This window comes from Anomalospiza imberbis, chromosome 17, assembly GCF_031753505.1.
Source record: "Anomalospiza imberbis isolate Cuckoo-Finch-1a 21T00152 chromosome 17, ASM3175350v1, whole genome shotgun sequence".
Classification (NCBI taxonomy): domain Eukaryota; kingdom Metazoa; phylum Chordata; class Aves; order Passeriformes; family Viduidae; genus Anomalospiza; species Anomalospiza imberbis.
The window spans coordinates 6,034,170-6,055,500 of NC_089697.1; the positions used below are offsets into that span (position 1 = coordinate 6,034,170).

Sequence of the window (21,331 nt, forward strand, 5' to 3'; positions counted from 1 at the left end):
GCAGGGTGATTTATGGGGGAGGATGGATGAGCAGAGCCCAGCACCAGCCCAGGGCAGCAGGGCCCCGGGGCCTGAGGAATCCAGAGTAGCTGAAACCTTCAATCCTTTTTCTATTTCTGGAGCGTCTCACATGAGCAAAGCCGGACTGTGCAGAGAGGCTGGGGGGACACAGGCTCAGCCTTCATGGGCTGGAGTGCTGCCCCTGGCTTCTGTGGGTGTGAGGGGTCTCATGGCAGAAGATTTCATGCCCTGGTAGAGACTGAAGGAGCTGAGTTTGATGAAATGATGGCTTTATTCTCCTCTGGGCTTGCTTTGCTACTGGTATGGAAGGAGCTACATCTCATTCATCAGTGAGGGGCAGCAGGGTAACCGGAGCCTTGTGCACCTCATAAATCTCAGGCTGATGAATGGAACAGGTCCTCGGCTCATGTGTTACAGAGGCAGCAGGGAGGGAGGTGGGTCTGCTGCTAAAGCAATGACACTTTGCTTTTAAAGTATTAATAAAGGCAGAACAAAAATCTGCACCTTCCCCAGGGTAGGGGGGACAGTGCTGGGCTCTCTGCCTCAATAGCTGCTGGTTTCAGGGATAACATCCCCACAGTGTCCAGCCAAGTGTCCCCAAGGGCAGGCAGGGAGGTGTCTGATATGTGAGAACCAGGCTAAAGGCACTGGCCTGATCCTGTGTCGAAGGGCAGGAGCCTTACCCTCCACTGGTGAGAGGGAAGGTGCAATCTGAGCCTCAATGTCCTCTGACAGTGACCTGCCCAGGCATCCTGGGGACAGCCACGCTGTACCCCACCATCCTTGTGGGGCATGGGGGCTCTCAGGAGCCACCCTCTCTTTTGGTTTGCACAAGAAGAAGGGTCAGAACTGGGGTGAAGGTGACCCTGACACTGAGAAGGTGCTGAAATGTGCAGAAGAGTTCCTGAGGTCGTCTCTGGCCCAGGAGCCAGGAATGGGTCTGGCTCCACACCACTGCCTTTGCTTCAGGACCCTTCCTGGAGGAAGCTAGCTTGAGCCCCAGGAGCATTAATACATCAGGGAACCAGCACCAGGCACCACCAGCAAGGGCATCCCATGCCCAGCTTGGGATTGGCAGCAAGGGGCCTTACTGTGGGTCCTGGGGCCTTACTGTGGAACCCTCTCCTCTGCTCTTCTGTCAGAAATGCTGCCAATGCACCACTGGAAAAAGCTGCTTTAAATTTACTTCCTCTGAGCAACCACCCACTGTGCCTATAAGGACAGGATCAGCCAACTTGGGAGCCCAGTAGGCCCTTGCTGAGGACCTCAAAACCATGTTAGTACCAGGACCACCCCAGGGCCTTCTCCTTGAGAGGGTAAAGTTTTTATAGGCTTCACAGCTTGTGTTTTCAGGCATTAATTCCCTATTGGCAGAGCAGCGAGCAGCCCCTGGTGCACTCACAGCATCCCCTGTCTCTATAGAAACAGCACACTCAGAGCCCAATTCACAGGGTGGTTATTAAAGAGAATTCATCAATTATAAAGCACAAATTGTCCTTGTTACTTCTGCCCATCACCCATGGCACAGGGACCTGTGGTGTTGCCATGATGTTCCCTCCCTCAGGCAGTATCTGGGAAAGCACCCCAGATTTTGGGCACAGGCAATGCCCTCCCATTGAAATCTTCACTGAGACCCTGGCAGGACAGAAATGTGTAGGGCTGGCTAACTGCTAAACTGAGGGAATTTTAGTCAATTAAAGTCAGTCACACAGGACTGGCGAGCTTTGGTCCACGCTGTGTCCCAGGGTGGTTCTGCAACTCCTGCCTTAGTTTGAAGAGTCCTGAGAAGCAACCCCTGAATGAGTGCAAGCCTGGAGGCAGCGCTGGCCTAAGAGCTCTCCAGAAGCTTTGGGAAACAGGAATTGCAAAATAAACAAGTAACTGTGAGTGATTACATTAATATTGCTGTAGGACTATCCCCAGGTTTTATTAGCAGCTCTTTAATTGTGATCTGCTTGAACCAATTAGTTCAAAGAAGCAGCTGAGGCCAGACCAGATTGAAAAAGGACTGCATCCAAATCTTTCCCTAATGTGTAGTCCCCCCTTTCTTGTGGCTCTTAAAAATTTAAGCAATTGCCCATTCAGATCACCTCTCTGATGATCTGAATATTATTCATTTAAAGGTACCTCTATTTTACCTTACAAACATGGTTGGGTACCACAGAGAAGCCTATTCTGGTTGCAGGGAGGTGCTGGATGCCCTCATGGTCTTTACATCCCTTTTTTTAGGGGACTGCTGGTATTTTGTTGGTTACTCTGTCATTTGGCCCTATAGCAGGCTGGCTTTCAGAATGCTGGCCAGCATCATAGGTGAGAGGCTCTCCCAAAAAATCACCTGCACGGCCATTCTCCTGTGACACAGGCTGTCACTGATGCCTTATTTGCCGAATTTCCCACTACCCAAATCTAGAGACAAAGTAAGAAGACAACCTGATAGGAGCTTGAACTACAGATTTTGGTAAATTACTTAAACTTGTGTGTTTTTCCAGGGTAAATAACCCTTGCTGAGGTCCCATCCATGCCCTGCATACAGGCAGTCACTGTGTGGCCTCTATCACTGGGGCCAGCGGAATTCAGGTAAATGTGCTGGATGTGGTGTCTCCTAAACTGAAACTCCCTGATGAATGCCAGGAGCTTCAGCCACCCTGTGGTTCTTCAGGCACAGAAGCCTCACTCACCACTCTGCCAGCAGCTCTTTCCCAAGGCTCTGCCTCCTCCAACCTCCTCTCAGCAGTACTCCCAAATTCTTCCCCTCACCCCAGGGCTCTGCAGCACTGCCAGATCCCTCCTCTCCTGCCAGGGGACTTGCTTGTTTGTAATTGAAGAAACCAGATGGTGTTTTACCAGGTTAACAACCCCTGAAAGGGCAAGGGTTAGGAATAATGAGCTTTAATTAGGAGAGTAACAGGTTAGATCATGTTGAATTGCACTTCAATGTGATAAATTGCTCAGGACCAATAGATTCTTTATTTCCTGGCATGTTTATAAACTCACAGCCCACACTCATGCTGTTGAGACAAATAAATGCTGAGGGTAAAATACAGCTTGAGACTTTACGAGCAGGGTGGGATGTTGCAAGGTACAAGGTAATGCAGGCTGAAGCTTCAAGGGAGCTCTCTGATTTCTTATAAGGAATTTCTTAAAAGGAATTAAGGTTTTTATTCAGACCCTGAATATCCAAAGGAAGTTACAGTGATGAGTTATTTATTTTAATTCCTCTCTGCTAGTGAATTATTTCCCAGCAGCATGCATCTCTCAAGCAGCATCTCCTTAGCAAGCTGAGTGGTGACCTTCTGCCTCCACTTCCACCTAAAAGTCTCTCAGCTCCTCCCAAAGTGTCAGAATACATGCAGGGGGAAGGACCAGGAATTCATTCCTCATCTACACAGTTTAATGCTCTGGTACATTTGTTGGAGATCTCGTGGTTCCAGGAGAATTTATCTGCCAATTACTTCTCAAAAAAATAGCAAAGGGTCATGCAGTACTTGGCAGCTAAAAGCAGAAAGGGGAGAAGAGAACCAGGATTTAATTGAATCTCAAGTATGTTGAACAAATATTTCAGAACTATCAATTAGCTATTGGCCTGAGGCTGAAATTGAATTAAGAAAATAATGCTTTTAGGGTATCTCCATCTGGGGAGAGATGCAGAAAGGGGGTGAGTGAAGATAGAAAATGTGATGAGGAGGTGGAAAACATCCTGCTGGAGATACTTCAGAATTACGGTGCTCCTTGTGTTCGCAGACATTAAGGCACTCTGTCAAACTGCACATCCCATGCCTGAGAAATGCCTTAGGTCAGGATGCAGCTGGGTTTCCAAGCTCTGGCAGTAAATCCTCTTCCCACATCCAGATCTCTGCACTTGCATCTTCAGGGTGTAGGACTGGAGGACACAGGACAGCCCTCCCCTGAGAAGATGCTGCCTGTGCTCAAGGCCCCAGGGAGGCCCCAGCAGTCACCCAGGGATCCCCTTCCCCCTCCTCCACCTTACCCTGGTCATTACTGCTCTGGTTTGTCTGCACATGCTTTTATCAATGGCTTCTTCTGAGCTGCTAAGGAAAAATCTGTTCTAAGGAGGGAAAAAAGATTATTACAAGAAAATTCTCACATTAGCAAAAACTCCTCCATGTTCTTCAAGAAGTAAATCCCAAATCTCTGTGCATAACTTTCTCAACAACAATAAATAGGAACTCTGTTCCTAAATTCACATTATACAATATACACTAAACAGTGCAAAATAGCATGAATCCTTAAATTCTAAATTCATTATGTTTAAAATAATTGCAAAAAGCCAATGTTCTCTTCCCTCATCCTGTATCTATTTTAGGGGCAACATAGATGGTTTAATAACATGCAATATAATAATCATACATGCAAAACCTCCCTACACACACAAAATAGGTCTTGGACAGTTCCAACACACTGAGGGGACTTGAGGTCTTGCCCTGACTCACCCAGCAAAGAGATTTCCTGTAGATTCAGAATGGTTAATTAACATCTTGTGGCCTTGAAAATACCATACACATTTTCCCGACTGGATGCAAAATTCTAGGCTCTTTTAACACTATAGTTTTGTGAAAGCCAGTGTTGACTAGTGAGGCTGTTCAAGTAATAGTTCACAGTCGCTTGAGGTTTACTGGTGGCAGACACTTGTTTTATTTGGCAAGAGCCCTAGGGTTTGGCTCATTTGTAATCTTTTTGATTTTACTCATAGTCCAGATAGTCTCTTGCAAGTCTGGGGCAAGTGTCCTTGGACTGGTCTCCTGGATGCTGCAGGGTATGAATATCTACTTTGTTTACGAGACAACAGCAGCAATAAGTATTTGTGTCACTAATCACAAAACACTTCATGAACTTCACAAGTTATTCCCAGGAAATAAGAGAATTTCTTCACCTGCCATTGAAATGCACCTGTAGCTGGGGAAGAGAGCAACACTGCTCTGTGGTAATGACTATACCACACTGGGGCTTACAGGACAAGAGTACAGTTTCCAGCTGAAGCAACCAGAAGAATTTGGACAGGAAAGGTGAAGTTATCCAAAAGAAACTCAGACCACAACTTTGGAAGTACTTCTGTTACATTAGGGAACACTCATTATTAGTTTGTTCATTATTAGTTTGTTCATTATTAGTTTGTTCATTGTAGCAAATCCATCTGGTCTGGACCTTGGGTTTCTGTGCTACCAGCACTGCAGTGTTTCCAGAGACATGACACGAAGCTCATGACACCCAACTTTGGTTATTCCTAATGCAGGAGTCTCCCCTTGAGAGTCCATTTACAGCCAGTGGCCTCATATCTTGGAAGGATTCATCTTCTCTGTAGGGATGTGTATTCCTCACGGGAGAGTGTCAGATGAGAGGAGCCACGTGAAAGTGCCTAATTGCCCCCATTAACTTCAAAAGGACTCCCGAGGAGCAGCTGCTATGGGGTGTCTGTGTTACAGGGTGTCAATCTGGGTAGGAGAGACTCACTCTAAAAAAGAGGTGTATTTTTTCCTTGAATGCACTTCTGTTCCTGGGATTCCTTTCAATGCTTTGGCCCAGCTCAGCACTTGCACATAACACAAAATGGGGTGGCACTGGTATATTTAACAACAGATGCTTCAGAGATTCTAAATATTGACATGTGCCTAACACTTCACCAACAAGAATAAATCAGCACTAAGGAAAAGCAAATTAAATTGCCTATAACAATATGTTTTGTTAAATGCCCTGAAGAAGTATTGAATGAAGCTCGCTGCAATCCCATAGCAATTCCTCTTGGCACTCTTCCAGCACAATGTGTACAGCCACATAGCTCCCACTGCCTGCATTGTTTCATGCTCACAGGATTTGTGTATTCTTCTTTGCAGGTGCAGGGAGCCTGCTCAGATCCTCCTGCTCGGTGAGGTTGTGGTCAGAGCTGTCGTGAGAGCAGTCCTTCACTGCACTGTAGTACACCCGGGTGGTGGACGGGGCACGGTGCTCAGCACTCTTCTCCTGGCACTTGTACAACTTCCTGAAGGCAGCCCTGAACTTCTGTGACATGAGGTTGTAGATGATGGGGTTGATGGCACTGTTCAGGTAGATGCACAGGCGGCAGAAGAGGAGGAACCAGGTGTTCAGGTACGGAGGGTCCACGAAGGAGTTCACTACCACCAACGTGCGGTAAGGCAGCCACAGCACGGCGAAGAGGGCCACCACGACAGCCAGCATCTTCGTCACCTTGGTGGGGGGAGATGCAAAAAGAGAAACAGCCAGATGGTGCTAAACCTCCAGCAGAACTTTCCTACCTGGAGCACTGGTGCAGATGGTTTCTCTGTCTAAGCATTTAAAAGAAAGATCCAAGCCATGGCCTTATTTCTTGCTGAAACCATTTTAATCAGGAAATAATCTTGCATAAATAAAACCAGAAATTATAGGTTTTCATCTACCACTGAAGAGCCTCTAAATCTCTTTAGAAATACTATTCACCACCCTGGAAATAGGCTGGGATAACCATGGCAATGTCTATACCAAAAACCAATTTGAAAATTGTACATAACAGTAAATGAATGGGGAAAATACTTGCCTAAAGGTGGGGACCTCGGTTTTAGGGGTGTCATGGGATACACTTAATCTCCTTCCCTAGGGTTTCCTGGTTTCCTACACCACCTATATTGTTCCAGGCTGCTGGTACAGAGCAACCCTGGAAGCAGAGGAGACTGTAAGGAATCTTACATTACTTGTGCTGATATAGGGCTTACTTAGCTACTTACCATGGGTTACTTTAATTTTCAGCACACTAGGGGAGTACTACATAAAGATATTGGGAACACAAAGAATCTGAGAACTTAGAAGTAACAATAATGCCCTCAGCTCAACATAAGCTTTTTTAGGAAATTGGGGTTTTGCACTTAAAAACCAGTTATCCTAATAATTTCAGCAGCTATTTCTGGTGACAATCCTCCTCAAACAAATACAAACAAAATACGCACGTCCCCAAAGGGGAAAGTATGATTAAAGTACGGCATGATGCCACATGCATGTCTAGGCAGTGGTGTTTCAAACATCAGAAGGGGAGTTGTGCAATAATCCAGTTCATAGTATGGACATAAGCACTGGGATCACATTTAGAGTCTCTCAGCTTTTCTTGGAGTGTTTTTTTACTTCATCAAAAGAAACTATGCCTTCCTGTAATGCTGTGAGTAGAAATTGGGAGTCATTGCTTGTGGCAACAAAATTTCCCTAGAAGAAAAAGCCACCAAACGGTGGCCAAAATAGAAGAGTTTGCTGTGTGTGGTTTAATGGAAATGTGAGGACACTCCCAAAAATAAGATCTTGAAGTGATACAGTGAGTGCTGAGGCTGTTGCTAAGACTGAAGGTTGTTTGCTGCCACAGTTTGCTGTCTTTTGGGAAAGATATGAGAGAATGTACAAGTGGTATCTCACAAAGCTGTGTCCAGCCTCTGCCCCTGTCTAGGAAGCCACAGATGATTCTTCCCAGCCAGCATCCTCCCTCCTTGGTCCTGCTCCATCATTCTGACTTGTACATCCTTTTTTTAGGAACGTCACTCCCTCTAGTGGTCCCTCTCCGGGAGGAGAAATACGGACTTGGAGGTGTTCATAGACGCGATAAATACAGCAAAGCTCACCCCTTGTGTTGTCCTGCTCAGGATTTAGGTGCTTTTGAAGCCCCAGTGAGAGAACAGCAGCATCCTCATACCCCAAAAAGTAGTGCAGTTCTGGGGCTGTGTAGGAGCACAGCCACAGAAAATCTCCCTCAGCCATTCAGGCAGGGGAGAAAATGGGCACCTCTGAGAGACCCCTTTCCCAGGTTACTCTGGGCATGGGGCCTGGAAGAGCCAGTTCCCCTATAAAGAGAGGCCAGAGGAGGAATGCTGATGTGAGTGCCTGTCCTCTGTTCAGAGGCACCTCCAGAGCTACACACCCCCACCAACTAGAAGCCCTGGAAAATTGCTTTACAGTTCAAAAACGTAGTGCCATCTTTATTCCTTATGATGGCAGCACTGTGATGTCAGGCCATTCAGGGAAAGTCTTTGCGTGCTAGGATATTTTGGGAGGTAATGATAATCTCCAGTACACTCCTGGTGTACATTAAGGAGAGCACAAGGTGTTTCCAGGAGTTGGAATGCCCCAGCAGCCACTTGTCCTAATGGTGCTGGAGCAAGCTGTGCCACTCCACGACACAGCATTGCAGGGGGAGCAGCACAGCCCTTCCAGCCCCTCCAGCAGCTGCTCTGGAAGGAGAGATCCATCAACCAGTCGAGAGCCTTTGCTGCCAAATACCCTGCCCAAGGCTGCTGCAGCTGCCAGTGGTCATGGGAGAGCAGGCAAATGCTTTTGAAGAAGTCAGCACTTGCTTTAAACCTTTCAGAGAAAAAGGGAGGAAAAGCTGGACTGGGAAGATTTAGAAGTTCATGAAGAAATACACGTTCTCTGAGCTGTTTGCTTCCCCTCCGTGACCCTGACTCGTCTCTCCTGGGGAATGGAGGTTCCTGTGCAAGGCAGGCAACAAGCTACTGAGCAGGAAACAGGAGGACTTTAGGGTAGGCTGAAGTCTGCTTTGGGCTATCTGGAAATCACAACAGAACCAGTGATTTCAAGGACTAAAGCCAAACTCCCAGATGCAACCCTTTCCTTTAAAAGGAAAACGGCATGGGCTCTGGCTATTCAGAATGGGACTGTCCCATGTCTAGATACTGACCTGTCCAAAGAGATGGGACACGAGGCAGTGATTGTCCATGTGAACAGAGCAATGAGGACAGAATGAGGACAGAAGGAGGAGAAGGACGTGGGGAGACAGCAGGCAGCTGAGAGATACGGGAATCACCAAAACGCAAACTCACCACTGTGACTCCGAGGTAACTCACCCATCTGGGAGGCTGCAGCCAGGGCTGAGCTCCAAGGGAAGACAGTTCTCCCTTCTCTTTGCTCCTTTAAATCTGACTTCAGCTGCACAGGATACTGTCTGAGAGGTGAGTCCCACTGGCATAACATGACCCAGCCCTCTCCTCCTCAGGGAGGTAATCAATAATTAATTAACCAGCAAAAATGCCTGCACTTCTGCCTCCCTGGCTGAAGCCCTGTCCTGCTCTACCAAGCCCGACCAGAACAAGGGAAGCTCATCTGTGCTGCCAGACCGCAGCTGGGCTCGAGGGGCTCCTTTGCAGCAAACCAACAGTCCCCACTCCTTCCACGAAGGGAAACAAAGAACTGTGCCACCTTGTCCCCTACCAGAATGCCCCTCAAAGCCCTGAGCCCTGCAGAGCTGCCTGCAGCCCGGCACGCCCAGACAGCAGGGAGCCCCTACCTGCTTGCGGGAGCTCAGGGCCCCCCTGCTGCCCCGGCAGGAGAGCTTGAGGGAGCTGCCCTGGTGCATGGAGCCCAGGAAGGAGTGCTGCGGGGTGCCGGGCAGGGGGCTCACGAAGAGGATGCGGGCAATGAAGCCGTAGAGGACAGTTGCCAGCCCCAGCGGGATGACATAGAAGACAGCAAAATCCAAGAAGTAAATGGGCATGTAAAGGCTTCTGGAGACTCGGTAGCCACAGATGACCTGCGCCCCATCCGAGAAGGTGACCTGGGTGGTGTCCACCAGGAAGAACCACATGAGGCAATAGAGGGAGGTGAAGAGCCACAGCGAGGCGATGATGCGCCTGGCGCGGGACACGGTGCACAGGAGCTGTGCCTTGATGGCGTGGCAGATGGCGATGTACCGCTCCACCGTGAAGGCGGCGATGGACCAGGCAGAGATGTTGATGCCCAGGTACTGCAAGTAGGTGATGCAGAGGCAGCCGGCGTAGCCGTACACCCAAGAAGCCACCACTTCGGAGATGTTGGGCAGCCCGGCCGCCAGCAGAACGATGAGGTCGGCCACGGCCAGGCTCACCAGGTAGCAGTTGGTGGGGGTCACCATGTGCTTGGTGCGCAGCACCACCAGCACCACCATGGCGTTGCCCGCGATGCCCACGCCGCAGATGAGCAGCACCAGCAGGATGGTGACCACCTGCAGCTCCAGGGGCTGCCGGGGCATCCTGCCCAGGCTCTGGTTGCCGCTGCCCAGCGCGGCTCCCGGGCTGGCCGAGCCGTTCTCCATCGTGCCTGCAGCCGCCGGCGGAGTCCCGCGCACCCTGCGGCGGCAGCGGGGAGCTGGGGCTGCCCCCGAGCCCCCTCCCCGCCTTCCCGCCCACCCCGGCTCCTCCCTCCCCTTTTCCTCCACGATTCACCCCAGGTCTCGCAGCAGCCCTGCTCCTTGCATCCCTCTCCCCTTCAAACTCTCCGCCTGGAGGGGCAGGGAGCGGCCGGGATCCCCCCAGTCCCGGGGACCCTCCAGGAGCTCCCGTGAACCAGCCGGGACTGTCCGGACCCCCCAGGCTCCCGGGGCCCTCCAGGACTCCCCTTAGCCGCCGGGACCCCCGGGAAGCACCAGGCTCCCCCAGGACAGCCCACAGCCCCCCGGGGCTACCTCGGTCTCCGGGACCCCGCATCGCCTCCCGCCGGCATCCCCCGCCTGCGCCCGCCGGGTCCTAGCGCACCGCGGAGCAGGACCGGGAGGAGGAGGAGGAGGAGGAGGAGGAGGAGGAGGAGAAGGAAAGGAGCCCCGGCAGGGGATGGGGGTGCAGGTGAGAGATCCCAGGGTGGGGAAGCGCAGAAGCTGAACGTACCCCAGCAGTGAGTGGGACCCCGGACTGTGGGTGCCTTTGTCCCCAGCCGAGGCACAGGCTTCACTGTTCCCCCAAGGCAAGGGGAGCTGAGGGTGAGGAGTCCTTTATTCCTCATCCTCAGGAGGATGGGAGCAGAGCGATGCCAGTGAGATTCACAGCCTTTCCCGTTTGCCTTGCGCTGGGGCAGAGGAATGGCATCCCTGAGCATGGGGTAGTGACCGCCTGGTGCTGTCTTTCCTGTAGCCATCCCTGTCCCAAACAAGCACAGTGGCACTTCTGAGGGAGGAGGCTTAACCAGTCCTGGACTGGGAGATTCCAGATCTTTCCAGCAATGAGGCTGGAGTATCTGGTATCTCCCTGGTGGTCAGGCTGGGACATCCAGTGTATCTCTGATGGTCAGCAGGAGCCACAATTTGCTGCCAGCTCCATGCTTGCTCCTGATATCTCTGTTGGAAAATGCATTTTCAAATTGAAAGAGCAATTGCGCTAAGGGGTCCCTAACCTGTGGAGTGGAGGAAAGGACAAGGGGAGAACTCTCTTTTTTATTAGATTAGATTTCAATTAAAGGCAGAGGTGTCCTGTGAATCCCAGACACTGAGGTGGATATCCAAAGTGTGAAGGATCATTCTCATGCTGAGTGATTCAAGTCCAGCATTTCACAGGCAAATTTTTAAACCTGGGCTGCACAAACCTGAGTGGATAAAATGCCTTTTGACTCAGCCCAAAGAGCAGCACTCTGTCCCCAGGCTTTGACTTGCTGTGGCAAATAGTATTTTCCCCTTTGCTCTGGGAAACCTTATGCTACTCTTTGGCAGACAAAAATGCATGTTGTTTTTCACTACTTCCCATGATATTTCATTCACCTGTGGGTCAGTTTTAAAGGACAATTATTCTCTTCTTCTCTTTCTATTTGGTTTCCTACTGGCAGCCTGCACCAGGCCCTCTGTGTCCCAGCCAGCCTCACACCCCTGCCCTCTACAGCCCCGGGTTTGAGAGGCATGGCAGCTTCTGTCCCTTACTGCACTTCTGTGGGAAGGACTGGGAGGGTGGGCATGTGTGTTTGCTCACATAATCCAAGGGGTTGTCTATTTCAGTGCTCTGGAGTGACTCTAACACAAATACAATTCCAGCACTTCATCCCACTGCTCTGTCTCACAGTGATGCTGCAAGTGCTCAGGATGTGGACTGTGTCATACAGCTGTGTGTGGGAGAGGAGAAGGGACAAATCTGGCACAAATGTCCTGAGAAGGGAGTTGGGGTTCATTTGCTTCCTCAAACCCATTCCTGGAATTGGCTTTGTGGGATCAGGAAACCAAGACAGACTCCTGTAGACACTGGAAAAAGCTTTGTTTTGGTTCAGACCTGGAACACTGTGCAGGATAATTGCAGATAATAATTTCCCTGGATGCTTTGCTCTGTGGTACAGACAATCCAGCAGTTATTAGTGCAGATAACAACAGCATTAAAGCACCCCACTGAAACAGCTCCTCCTGCCTGTCCCTGAGCTGCTCTGTGTCAATCACCAGGCTGGGGCTGGGCTGGGGGGGAGGTTGTGTCTGCTTGATATAAAATTTTGATTGCCAAACCGAATTTTATTTTTTATATCTTTTATTTTAAAGAAAGCAAGCAAGCAGCGCTGGGTGGCCAGGGAGTCACTGCTCCACTCACGGCACACACCACTACAAGTTCACCAGAGTATATATACTGTTTTTAAGCCTCCAAAGCATTTTCCAGTGTGCTTGTGTTAGTCCAAATCAGCAAATATCAATAAGCTGGGACCAGCAATTTAATTATCTTTCCAGGTGGTCATTGGCTTCCTGTCCTGCTCGTGGTCATCTGGAGGGAGGTCCTTCACTAGTGTCTGCTAAATAATTTTAGTCTTGTACAAGTGCATCAAACTTTTTATTATACATAAGCATTTAGTTGCTTTGTTGCAATATCCCTTAGCTTTACCACAGCTTCCCCTATTTTATTCTAAGCATGAGTCATTTTTGCCACCTCATCTTTTGACTCTACTATACTTCTTCTGTTTTCTTTCTCAATGCTTTTTTTGGTTATTTCTTGAAACAGAAAGTTTCAAAACTGTTCTTTGTAGTTATCCCAGGGAACACATCCACTTTTGACACAGCAGATACAAGCATTTGCTGATTCCATTGCCAATTGACATGAATCACAAAAACATTTTCCACAATCCTTCCCCTTTTTCTTTATATTATTCATTTGTGTCTTTGCTTCAAATCAAGCTCATACTTTTTGAGTTGCAGTTATATTTGGTTCTGCTTTGGCCTTGACTATCATAAGGGAGTGAGGTTTTTTTTTCCCATGGTTGTTATTTTAGGGTTTATGGGCATTGCTGAAATCTGCATTCCCTGAATTACTGAATGTATTTGCCTAATAAAGCATGGAATCATACATGGTATAAACAATAGGCCTAATACAGAACACGGCAACATGAACCCCAACTTCATCCACCAGGCTCCTTCAAGCAAATTATTCCACCAATGGTCAGTTAACATGGATTTCCATTTCTGCACTGGTAGGCGAAGGAGGCAGAGGGATAATAAAACTGTGGGGCCTTATGGTACTGTTGAGTCTTCCATGGAATGGGATAACCAATCCCTGCTTAAAGTGCTACCAAAATGTGAAGCATGGCCGGACCATGGCCCGAGCATTTGCAGCACACACTCCTATTAATGCAAGATGTTATGAGCCAGGAAAACTTGAAACCTGCACAATACGAGAGAAGAGTTACTGGGTGGCAACAAATTCAGGAATGGGAGGATGGACCCCTAAAAACTATCAGTTTTGTCCCCGGGGAGAAACATTCCTCTGTTTTACCAAAGGTGGAATGTGGGGATACTCAGATAAAGGAGGAGTACAAGATAAATTCAAGGAAGAATTAGTGAAAAACATTACAAAGAATTTAGGGGACACCTCTATTTGTCCTCTGCAAACATTTTTTCATCTTTTCATCTTTGCTTACAGCTTCACTTTGTATGTTCTCTTCTCCCATAGCAATGATAATCAGCAGGACCATGTCCGGGGTTTCTAATTTGGGAAGGTTTCTTATAATCTCCCCTAGGTCTTTGTCCTTCTGTTCTAAATGCTTTCTTTTCCCCCTTCTGAGGTTCCTTCACAGTTGCCACGGATATCTTGTCTTTTGCCTTTTGTTTCTCTTCGTCTCGCCTCACATACACCTTTTGGGCTTCTCGCAACAGTTTTTGAAGACCTTGGTCCTGCCAATCCTCTAATTTCTTTAGCCTTTTCTGTATATCTCCCCATGATATTGCCACAAATTGAGTTTTAAGCAATGCTGCTCCTACTGGGGAATCTGGGTCCACTCCTGAATATATTTGCAGGCTCTTTCTGAGCCTCTCAAGCCAATCTGTAGGTGATTCATTTTTTTCATGGTGCACACTGAAGGCCTTGTTAAATATTTTTCCCTCGAGGTACTGTATTTCCTATCCCTTGCACAATGATATCTCTAAGGTCCTTCATATTTTGTCTGTCCTCTGGTGATTCCAATCTGGTCTCTGATTAGGCCATTTTTTGATCACCACATGGACTCTGCTGGTGTCTTTTTTCCCAGTCTCTCATTCCTGCTTGCCTAGTAGTTTCCCTTTCCTCAGTAGTAAATAGTATTCCTAATTTAGCTTGAAGCTCATGCCAGGTGTAGGTATTTGGGCCTAAAAATTGGTCTAATCTCTTGGAAACCCCTAAAGGGTTCTTAAGCTGCTGCTCCATTTCCTTTTTAAATTCTCTTACATCCCCAGTATTAAGTGGGACTGTTACAAACCCTATTCCCCTTCCATTTCCCCCCACAGGTACTTCTCTAAAGGGGAATAGTCTCTTCTTTTGATCTTCCTCCTCCCCACTAGAATTATTTTCCTCGCGTTGTTCTCTCCTCTTGCTCCGAGTCCTACAAGATGCTGGTGATAGTGGTGGAGCCGTCAGGCTCCGGGGCCTCTCAGGGGAGGAGGGAGTTTCCTGCCCTTGATAGGGAGGGGGCAAATTGTCTAATGGTTCCCAAGGTTTTTCTTTTTCCTCCGCCTTTTTTTTACTTTTGCTTTGTTGCAATATCCCTTAGCTTTGCCACAGCTTCCTCTATTCTAAGCATCAGAGATTTTGTTTTGCCACCTCATCTCTTCACTCTACTATACTTCTATTTTCTTTTTCAATGCTTTATTTGGCTATTCGGTCAGAAAGTTTCAGAACTGTTCTTTGTAGTTATCCCGGGGAAGGTGTCCTCTTTCAACACAGCAGATACAAGCATTTGCTGATTCCATGGACAATTGACATGAATCACAAAAACATTTTTCACATGCCCAAGGCACTCACTGGGGGATTCTGTTGTCAAAATTGTGAGGTTTGCTGTGATGACTGGTTAATATTCCCTTTAGATACTCCTTCAGTAACTGTGATGTTCAGGATGTGACTGAGGTGTGTATTTAAGAGGCTACCCAGCTTGACACTTACAAAAATATTTTCTTCTAGTTTGACTTAAATATAAATGTTTTGATGGCCAAAGACATTGATTTTTTTAGTTAAAAGTCCATGTTTTGTTCTTTTAGCACACATCAGCATTTCATTCTCTGCTGGTGTTGCCTGGCACCACCATCCTTTATGAATACCTGCCACCACCCACTCTCTGAAACATCAGAGAGAAATCTTCATTTTCCTGAGGTCCCCAAACGGGAATGGCCATGCCCCTGGGTGCTGGCAGGGCTGTTTTTGGAAAGGGGTGTCTGTGCAGCTCCGTTAGTACAGGCTGGGTACTCAGGCAGTTCAGCACTGGCTGATGTCCATGAAGTCTTCTTGCAGCTCATCCCTCTCACACAGCCTCACTGGGCAGCTCCCTTAGTCCTATGAACAGAAAAGAACTCTGAGGCTTCATATATTAAATAAACAAAGCTAAAAGAAAGCGATCCTCCTACCTAAATCTGTGAAAAACTTCTTTCCATTCCCTTGGGCTTCATTGCTACAAATATTAAACCCATAAAACCTCTGCTGCTAGAGCTGGGGCACAGAGGTGGCAGTGTCATGTGGTGCCAGTGAATGTGGAGAAGTGTAATTACAAAAACCACAAGTGGTTCTGAGACACTGGTTACAGGGTTTGGGGCCCTAGGCAATGGCCAAATTTTGAGTTGCGAGTGATGGTGGGGAAGTGATTCCCACTTCTGCACTCCTGCAGCTCAGCAGGGACCAGGCAGGAAGGTGCTGGTGGCTCTGCTGAGCAGCCTGAGGGCTGACAAGTGCCACTAGAGATGGGGAATGAGTCAGTCTGACAGAAGCAGCAGCTATTGTTTGATCAGAAAGACCAAGGAGAGAGAAGTTCTGTCAAAATCATCTTCACATACTTCGGAGTCACAGTCAATAAGTAAATTGCTTTGGGGCTTTCTGGGTTATTGCCCTCAGAGATCAAGCAAAGAAGGCAGCTGTCAAGGAATTAAACAGATGCAAAATCCATCTGGGTTTGTGCTTCATGAACACAAAATGTGGGCAAAAAAACCCTGATGGTTTTCTACTGATTTCTGTGAACAGCCCTGGAGGGTCTAGCTCACAGACCTGGGCTGCATCACATCTGAGCCAGAAATGTGGAAGGGAGCAGCGTTATGGAAAACGTTGAAAACTGAAGGAATGGAAAACAATTAAGAGGAAGGCAGTGATGTGGATTTCTGTGGGTGAAACCACTCCAGACTTGAAGATGAGACTATCTTCAGGCAGCGTTTCCTGTGGGGCAGCCACAGGATGGAGCTGGTGGTGCCAGGCCTAAGGAGCTCCAGCCTCTCATTGTAGCATCGAGCCTGGAGTAGTGCTGTCCCCGGGAAAGGATGCTTCCCCATGCCCATATGAGGACAGGGGTTGGTTAATTCACGTTCAGGGAGCACAGGCAGCTCTGTGGGTCATCTCATGATCCTCTCTTCCCTGTCTCAGAGTTTCCTCCTGGCTTCTGGGTACCTTGCTCTCTGGTTTGAATAATCTCTTTTAAAGATCTGTTGCTATTAAATCTTTGATGTACCATGTCTTGCAAATGCTTTCAGGACACAAAGAAACTGGTGATTCTTCTTCAGCTAATAACTATAATTTTAGCTTTTAAAGAAAGTCAAGTGAGGCCACTGTCACAAACAGGAAAATTATCCCTTCGCCATTCCCCTGCTTCCTTGCTGTGTTCACAGCCTGAGACCTCAAGGAAAAAGGCTCTCACAGCCCCAGAATTATCAAACAGATGAAAACAGATATTGCAAATGAGGGGCTTGGCGAGGGCCAGCCATTCACAAGCCTCTGATTTCTGAGTACAGTTTATTTGTGAACTGTCCCCACTAGCATTTTAATAAGTGCATCCTTCAAACTCTGCTCCAGGTAGCTCCTGGAAAGACTGAGCAGCCTGAATAGTAAAAAAAAAAATAATAAAAAATAAAATAAATGAAATGAAATGAAATGAAATGAAATGAAATGAAATGAAATAAAATAAAATAAAATAAAATAAAATAAAATATTCAGCAGCAACATGCATTGGACTGATTTGATAAGTCAATGAACCAAACCACTGGGGATTTATCCAGCTCTGCAGAGAATACCAGAATGGAAAAGGATGCTCTGTGCAGGTTTGAGTGAGGCCAAGTGTGCATGGGACACAGCATATTTTACAAAGCCTGTGAAAACACACATTGTCATCCCAGGGGATTCCCCACCCTGTGCCACCAGCAGTGCTGCTCTGGGCTGGCTGTGGGAGCCTGGAAGTGCCATGGGAGAACAGGCCCAAAGTGTCCCTTTCCCTCCCACTGAGCCCAACATCCATGGATGGCATCACTGCACACCCCATGGCCCCTGCAGGACTTGGGCATTAGCCACAGCATCAGGTCAGGGTTCACAACTCTTGCTGTCACCAATAAACTCTGCCACCTGCTCCAGTGTGCTCAGTCCTGCAGGAAATCTGCCTGGATAAGCAAAAAGAGAGAAGCAAGTGGAAGCATTGGCTTTCAGGGCAGCACAAAGAAATGGAAGCACTGGGAGCGCCACTCTTTCTGGAGTCTTGATGTCTGTAAGAGAAAACTGTGGTTTGGGCAGCCAAAGCTGAGCCTTTGCCAGAACCAGCAAGGCTTGGAGGTATGCTGTGAAAAACGACACCTCTTCTGATGTGCTTTTGGGGCACTGTCTATGACACATCCTACCTCAATCACCCATCCCAGTGCTCATCCCGAGGACAGCATGCAGGGGAGGATGTGCCTGGAATCAGGACAGAGACTGGCAGTTCCCAGAACAGTAATGTGGATGGATGAATGCTGGAGGGGCATCCTGGGGGGATAATAGCCACAATAATGCTGAGGGGAGATAAAAGCTCTTCATGCGATATAATGAAGGAATAAAAACTCTGGCAGAACAATTAGACTGTAATTATGGGTTATTTAATATTCTGTGACATCCAAATGTCAAGACCATAACTCTGTAACAGCAAGCACTTGGTACAGCACACTCTGCACACCTGATGAGCACAGCCCTGGGAGAGCACAGCAGCCTCCAGCCCTGCTCCTGCTCCCCACCCAAGCAGGCAGAGCCATGACATGCATCAGGGAGGAAACACGAGCCCACTCTCACTTGGTGTCCAGGTCTGGGCTCATGCCATGGCTGCATGTCCCACCAAGCAAGTATGACAAAATGGAGGGAACAAAATGCTCCAAGTCCTTGGCTGGCACTGGTGCAAACAGCCAGGAAACACTGGAAATGGTGTCTGTAAAGTTCTTCATCACTGAGCTCCATCCCTGCATCCTACACAGCTGACTAGGGCATGAAAGGACAGAAGAAAGCCTGACTAAAGCTGACGTCTCTGGTTTTGCTGCTGCAGATCTTCCCCCCAAAATATATCTCTGATCCATCAGCCTCCGCTCCTCAGAGCTGCTGTGGTTAGTCTGAAAGAAAAGATGGTGAAATTGCAGCAGCTCTTGCTGCTCAGGAGCCTCCACCCAGTTTGTGGTTTCAAATATTTTTTAGTCTTTTCTGTGTGCACTGCTCATTGCAGTGTCCAGACAGAGGGCAAACCTCTCCCTGCTTTTAGAGGAATTTATTCTAATGTCAGAGAAAGCTCCTTTGTCCCATCAGCCCCATCAAGAGCACCATACTCACCTCCTGCAGAGCCCAGGACCACACCTGTATCACCAGCTGCTCCTGAGAGAGCAAAACTCACATGATTTTAGGAATCTGTTTTTAGGAAAGGTCTAGATGGGACCAAAGTTCCTCCCTCCCTCACTGTGGTTGGAACCTGGCATTGCTGATGCCCTGGCAGTGCAGAGCACAAAGCATTGAGCACATGGAACAATTTCTACCCTCTCCTGGTTAAAGGAAAAGGTGATTCATCCCATCCCAGCCACAACCTTGGCTTGACCTGCTCCCTCCTATAATTCACAGAGTTCCCACTTGATTGTCTGAACAGCTTAATTCCTAATGCAAAAGAGGAAGCTTTCAGCCTTTCAACCTGGCTGCTTCAGTTTTTCAATCTACCTCAAAGGAAAAGCTCTCATCCAAGCTATGGCTCACCCCTGACTAGTCAGACCCCTGGCCGTTTTATTTTAAATCTCTTGGGAAATAAATTCACAGAATTGGCCTCTCTCCCTTCTCACACATGAAATCATCTCCCCAGCTTTCCAGGTGGGATGAGGAATTACAAAATGTTCAACTGGAATATCACCTAGGTAAGAAATGTTTGAAATCCTAGTACTTCTCATCTTCAGTTTGTGTGTTGAAAACATCTTCTGGCAATTTAGTCATTGCTCATCAGCAAAGAAATAGAGAACTGCCTCTGCCTCAGTCCTTGGGAAGGGCTTGAAGGGATGGAGGTGAACTGACTCCATTTCTTCAGCTTCTCCTCAACGTGCCAGTGTTATCCTGTGAACCCCTGGAGTTTCTTTCTGAAGTCACACATCTCAGGGCTTCTCTGAGTACCTGAACACCAAGAATCAGTGATGTGCTCAGAGTTCTGGAAATCAGGGGACCGAGAAACATGCCTGGAGGATTACTGGTTTCTGTACCCACATTCTGGCTCTTAGCAGCCTTCTGGGATAACCAGTGTTGCCTCTACCTCATTTCCACTGTTTGTGTTGCAGGCTGAAAGCCAGTTACAACCAATTTGGAAATTTTCTATTGCAAAATGTGAGGCATTGAGTTCAGAGTGAAACCCTGACACAATCTACAGTGGAAAGAACCAGGATTTGAGAAACTCTCACTAGGAATCATATGCACAATGCTATGAAGTAGTTTTTTGCTTTTATTAATGTCCAGTAATATTTCCTTTTCTAAAATTTGGTGCATGGAAGTGTCTCTTCTCCATTGCAATTACAGTGCAAATACTATAGATAGGGTAAATGAAATAAAAATGGAGTTTGCTGTAAAATCAGAAAATGCTTCCGGAGAAAGGATTTTGCTTGCCTGTCTGCTCTGGTAGATGCAGATTTGTGGCTATGAATGAGATCTTTCCTAGAGACTGTCTGAGCTGGATTATTTACACTTGCTCCTCAGCATACCAAGGCCATTCATTCTTGCCTTCCAGCTAGCCATAAGCAGGAACTTAGCATATATTTTACCTAATATACCTGAGGCTGAGGAAATGGAGTCACTTCACCTCCATCCCTTCACTAAAATACACCACAAAATTCCAAGGGAATCAGAGGCTTCAGGGTAGAACTTGTTCTCTGTGTGAGTGTCTTTCTGTCCCTGGGTTTGCACTGGCGGAGGAAAAAGCAATCCAGGGGCTTTTCTCTCTTGTGATTAAATTTTTCTCTAGATAATTAAGAAGCCTCAAATCTCAGTAAGTGCAAAGAAGAAACCAGGCAAGCAAAACTGTGTGTCCTGGCAGGCTGACAGCTCCTGACGTGGTGGTAACTCCTGGGAAGAATGGCAGCTGTGGATACAGATCCAGGGCCACATCTGGTGGCAGCTGCAGCGGATTTGAGTGAATGACAATTCCCTGGCAGCAGGGCCACGGCACCAGCAAAGCTGGGGGCTGGCATTGGCACCAATGAGCCACAGCCAGGGAGTTTGGAGACATCCCCAAAGGTTCCCCAGCCCTCTCGGGGCACCCAGCCCTGCCTCTGCCTCACTGCACACCAACCTCTGACCCTGAACTTTCAACTTCACCAACGTCCAAACCCAGAAGCCAGGGGTGCTGAAACACTTCCCTGCAGCCAGGGACAGCAAATGAGTGAAGGGGTAGGAGCAGCACTGGCCAGCAGGGATTTTCCCCGGGGAGGAGGTGGACAGTGACACAGGATAAAGCCTTGCTCCCCATTTCCTCTGCCTGTGGCAGGGGAGGGATGTGCTGAGTGAAAACAAAGGACACGGGAGCCCTGATGAGCAGGAGTGAGGGTATGAGTATGGAGGGGCTCTGAGGGATGAAAATCCCTCAGCAAATAACAAGACTTGTACATTGGTTCTACTTAATAAAAAATATGTGAATAAATTAACATTTCCTGCTGGATAATTTGCTCAGTATTTCTCTCTTGCACCATCAAGCAAACCTTGGCAAGGCAGCCCACCCCTCCAGTGGGCAATACAGCTTTATAATGGCAATGTTTTCTATTTTGTCACACCTTTATCTGGCTGAGGAACAATGCCTCTCAGGAGAGCAGAGCAATTTCCAGCAGCTCTGCCTCCTCTGTCTGGGGAAAACATGACAGCCC

General features: G+C 47.9%; 1 protein-coding gene across 1 annotated transcript; it reads right to left on the bottom strand.

The window, feature by feature from the left end:
• Nucleotides 1–4,121: 4,121 nt before the first annotated feature.
• On the bottom strand, nucleotides 4,122–10,093 carry LOC137484055 (thyrotropin-releasing hormone receptor-like). Its single transcript, XM_068207597.1, has 2 exons — nucleotides 9,311–10,093; nucleotides 4,122–6,222 (listed from the first exon to the last, which is right to left on the bottom strand). The coding sequence occupies exons 1-2, from the start codon at nucleotides 10,091–10,093 to the stop codon at nucleotides 5,842–5,844; spliced, it is 1,164 nt and encodes a 387-aa protein (XP_068063698.1). The 3' UTR covers nucleotides 4,122–5,841.
• Between the last annotated feature and the right edge of the window lie 11,238 nt (nucleotides 10,094–21,331).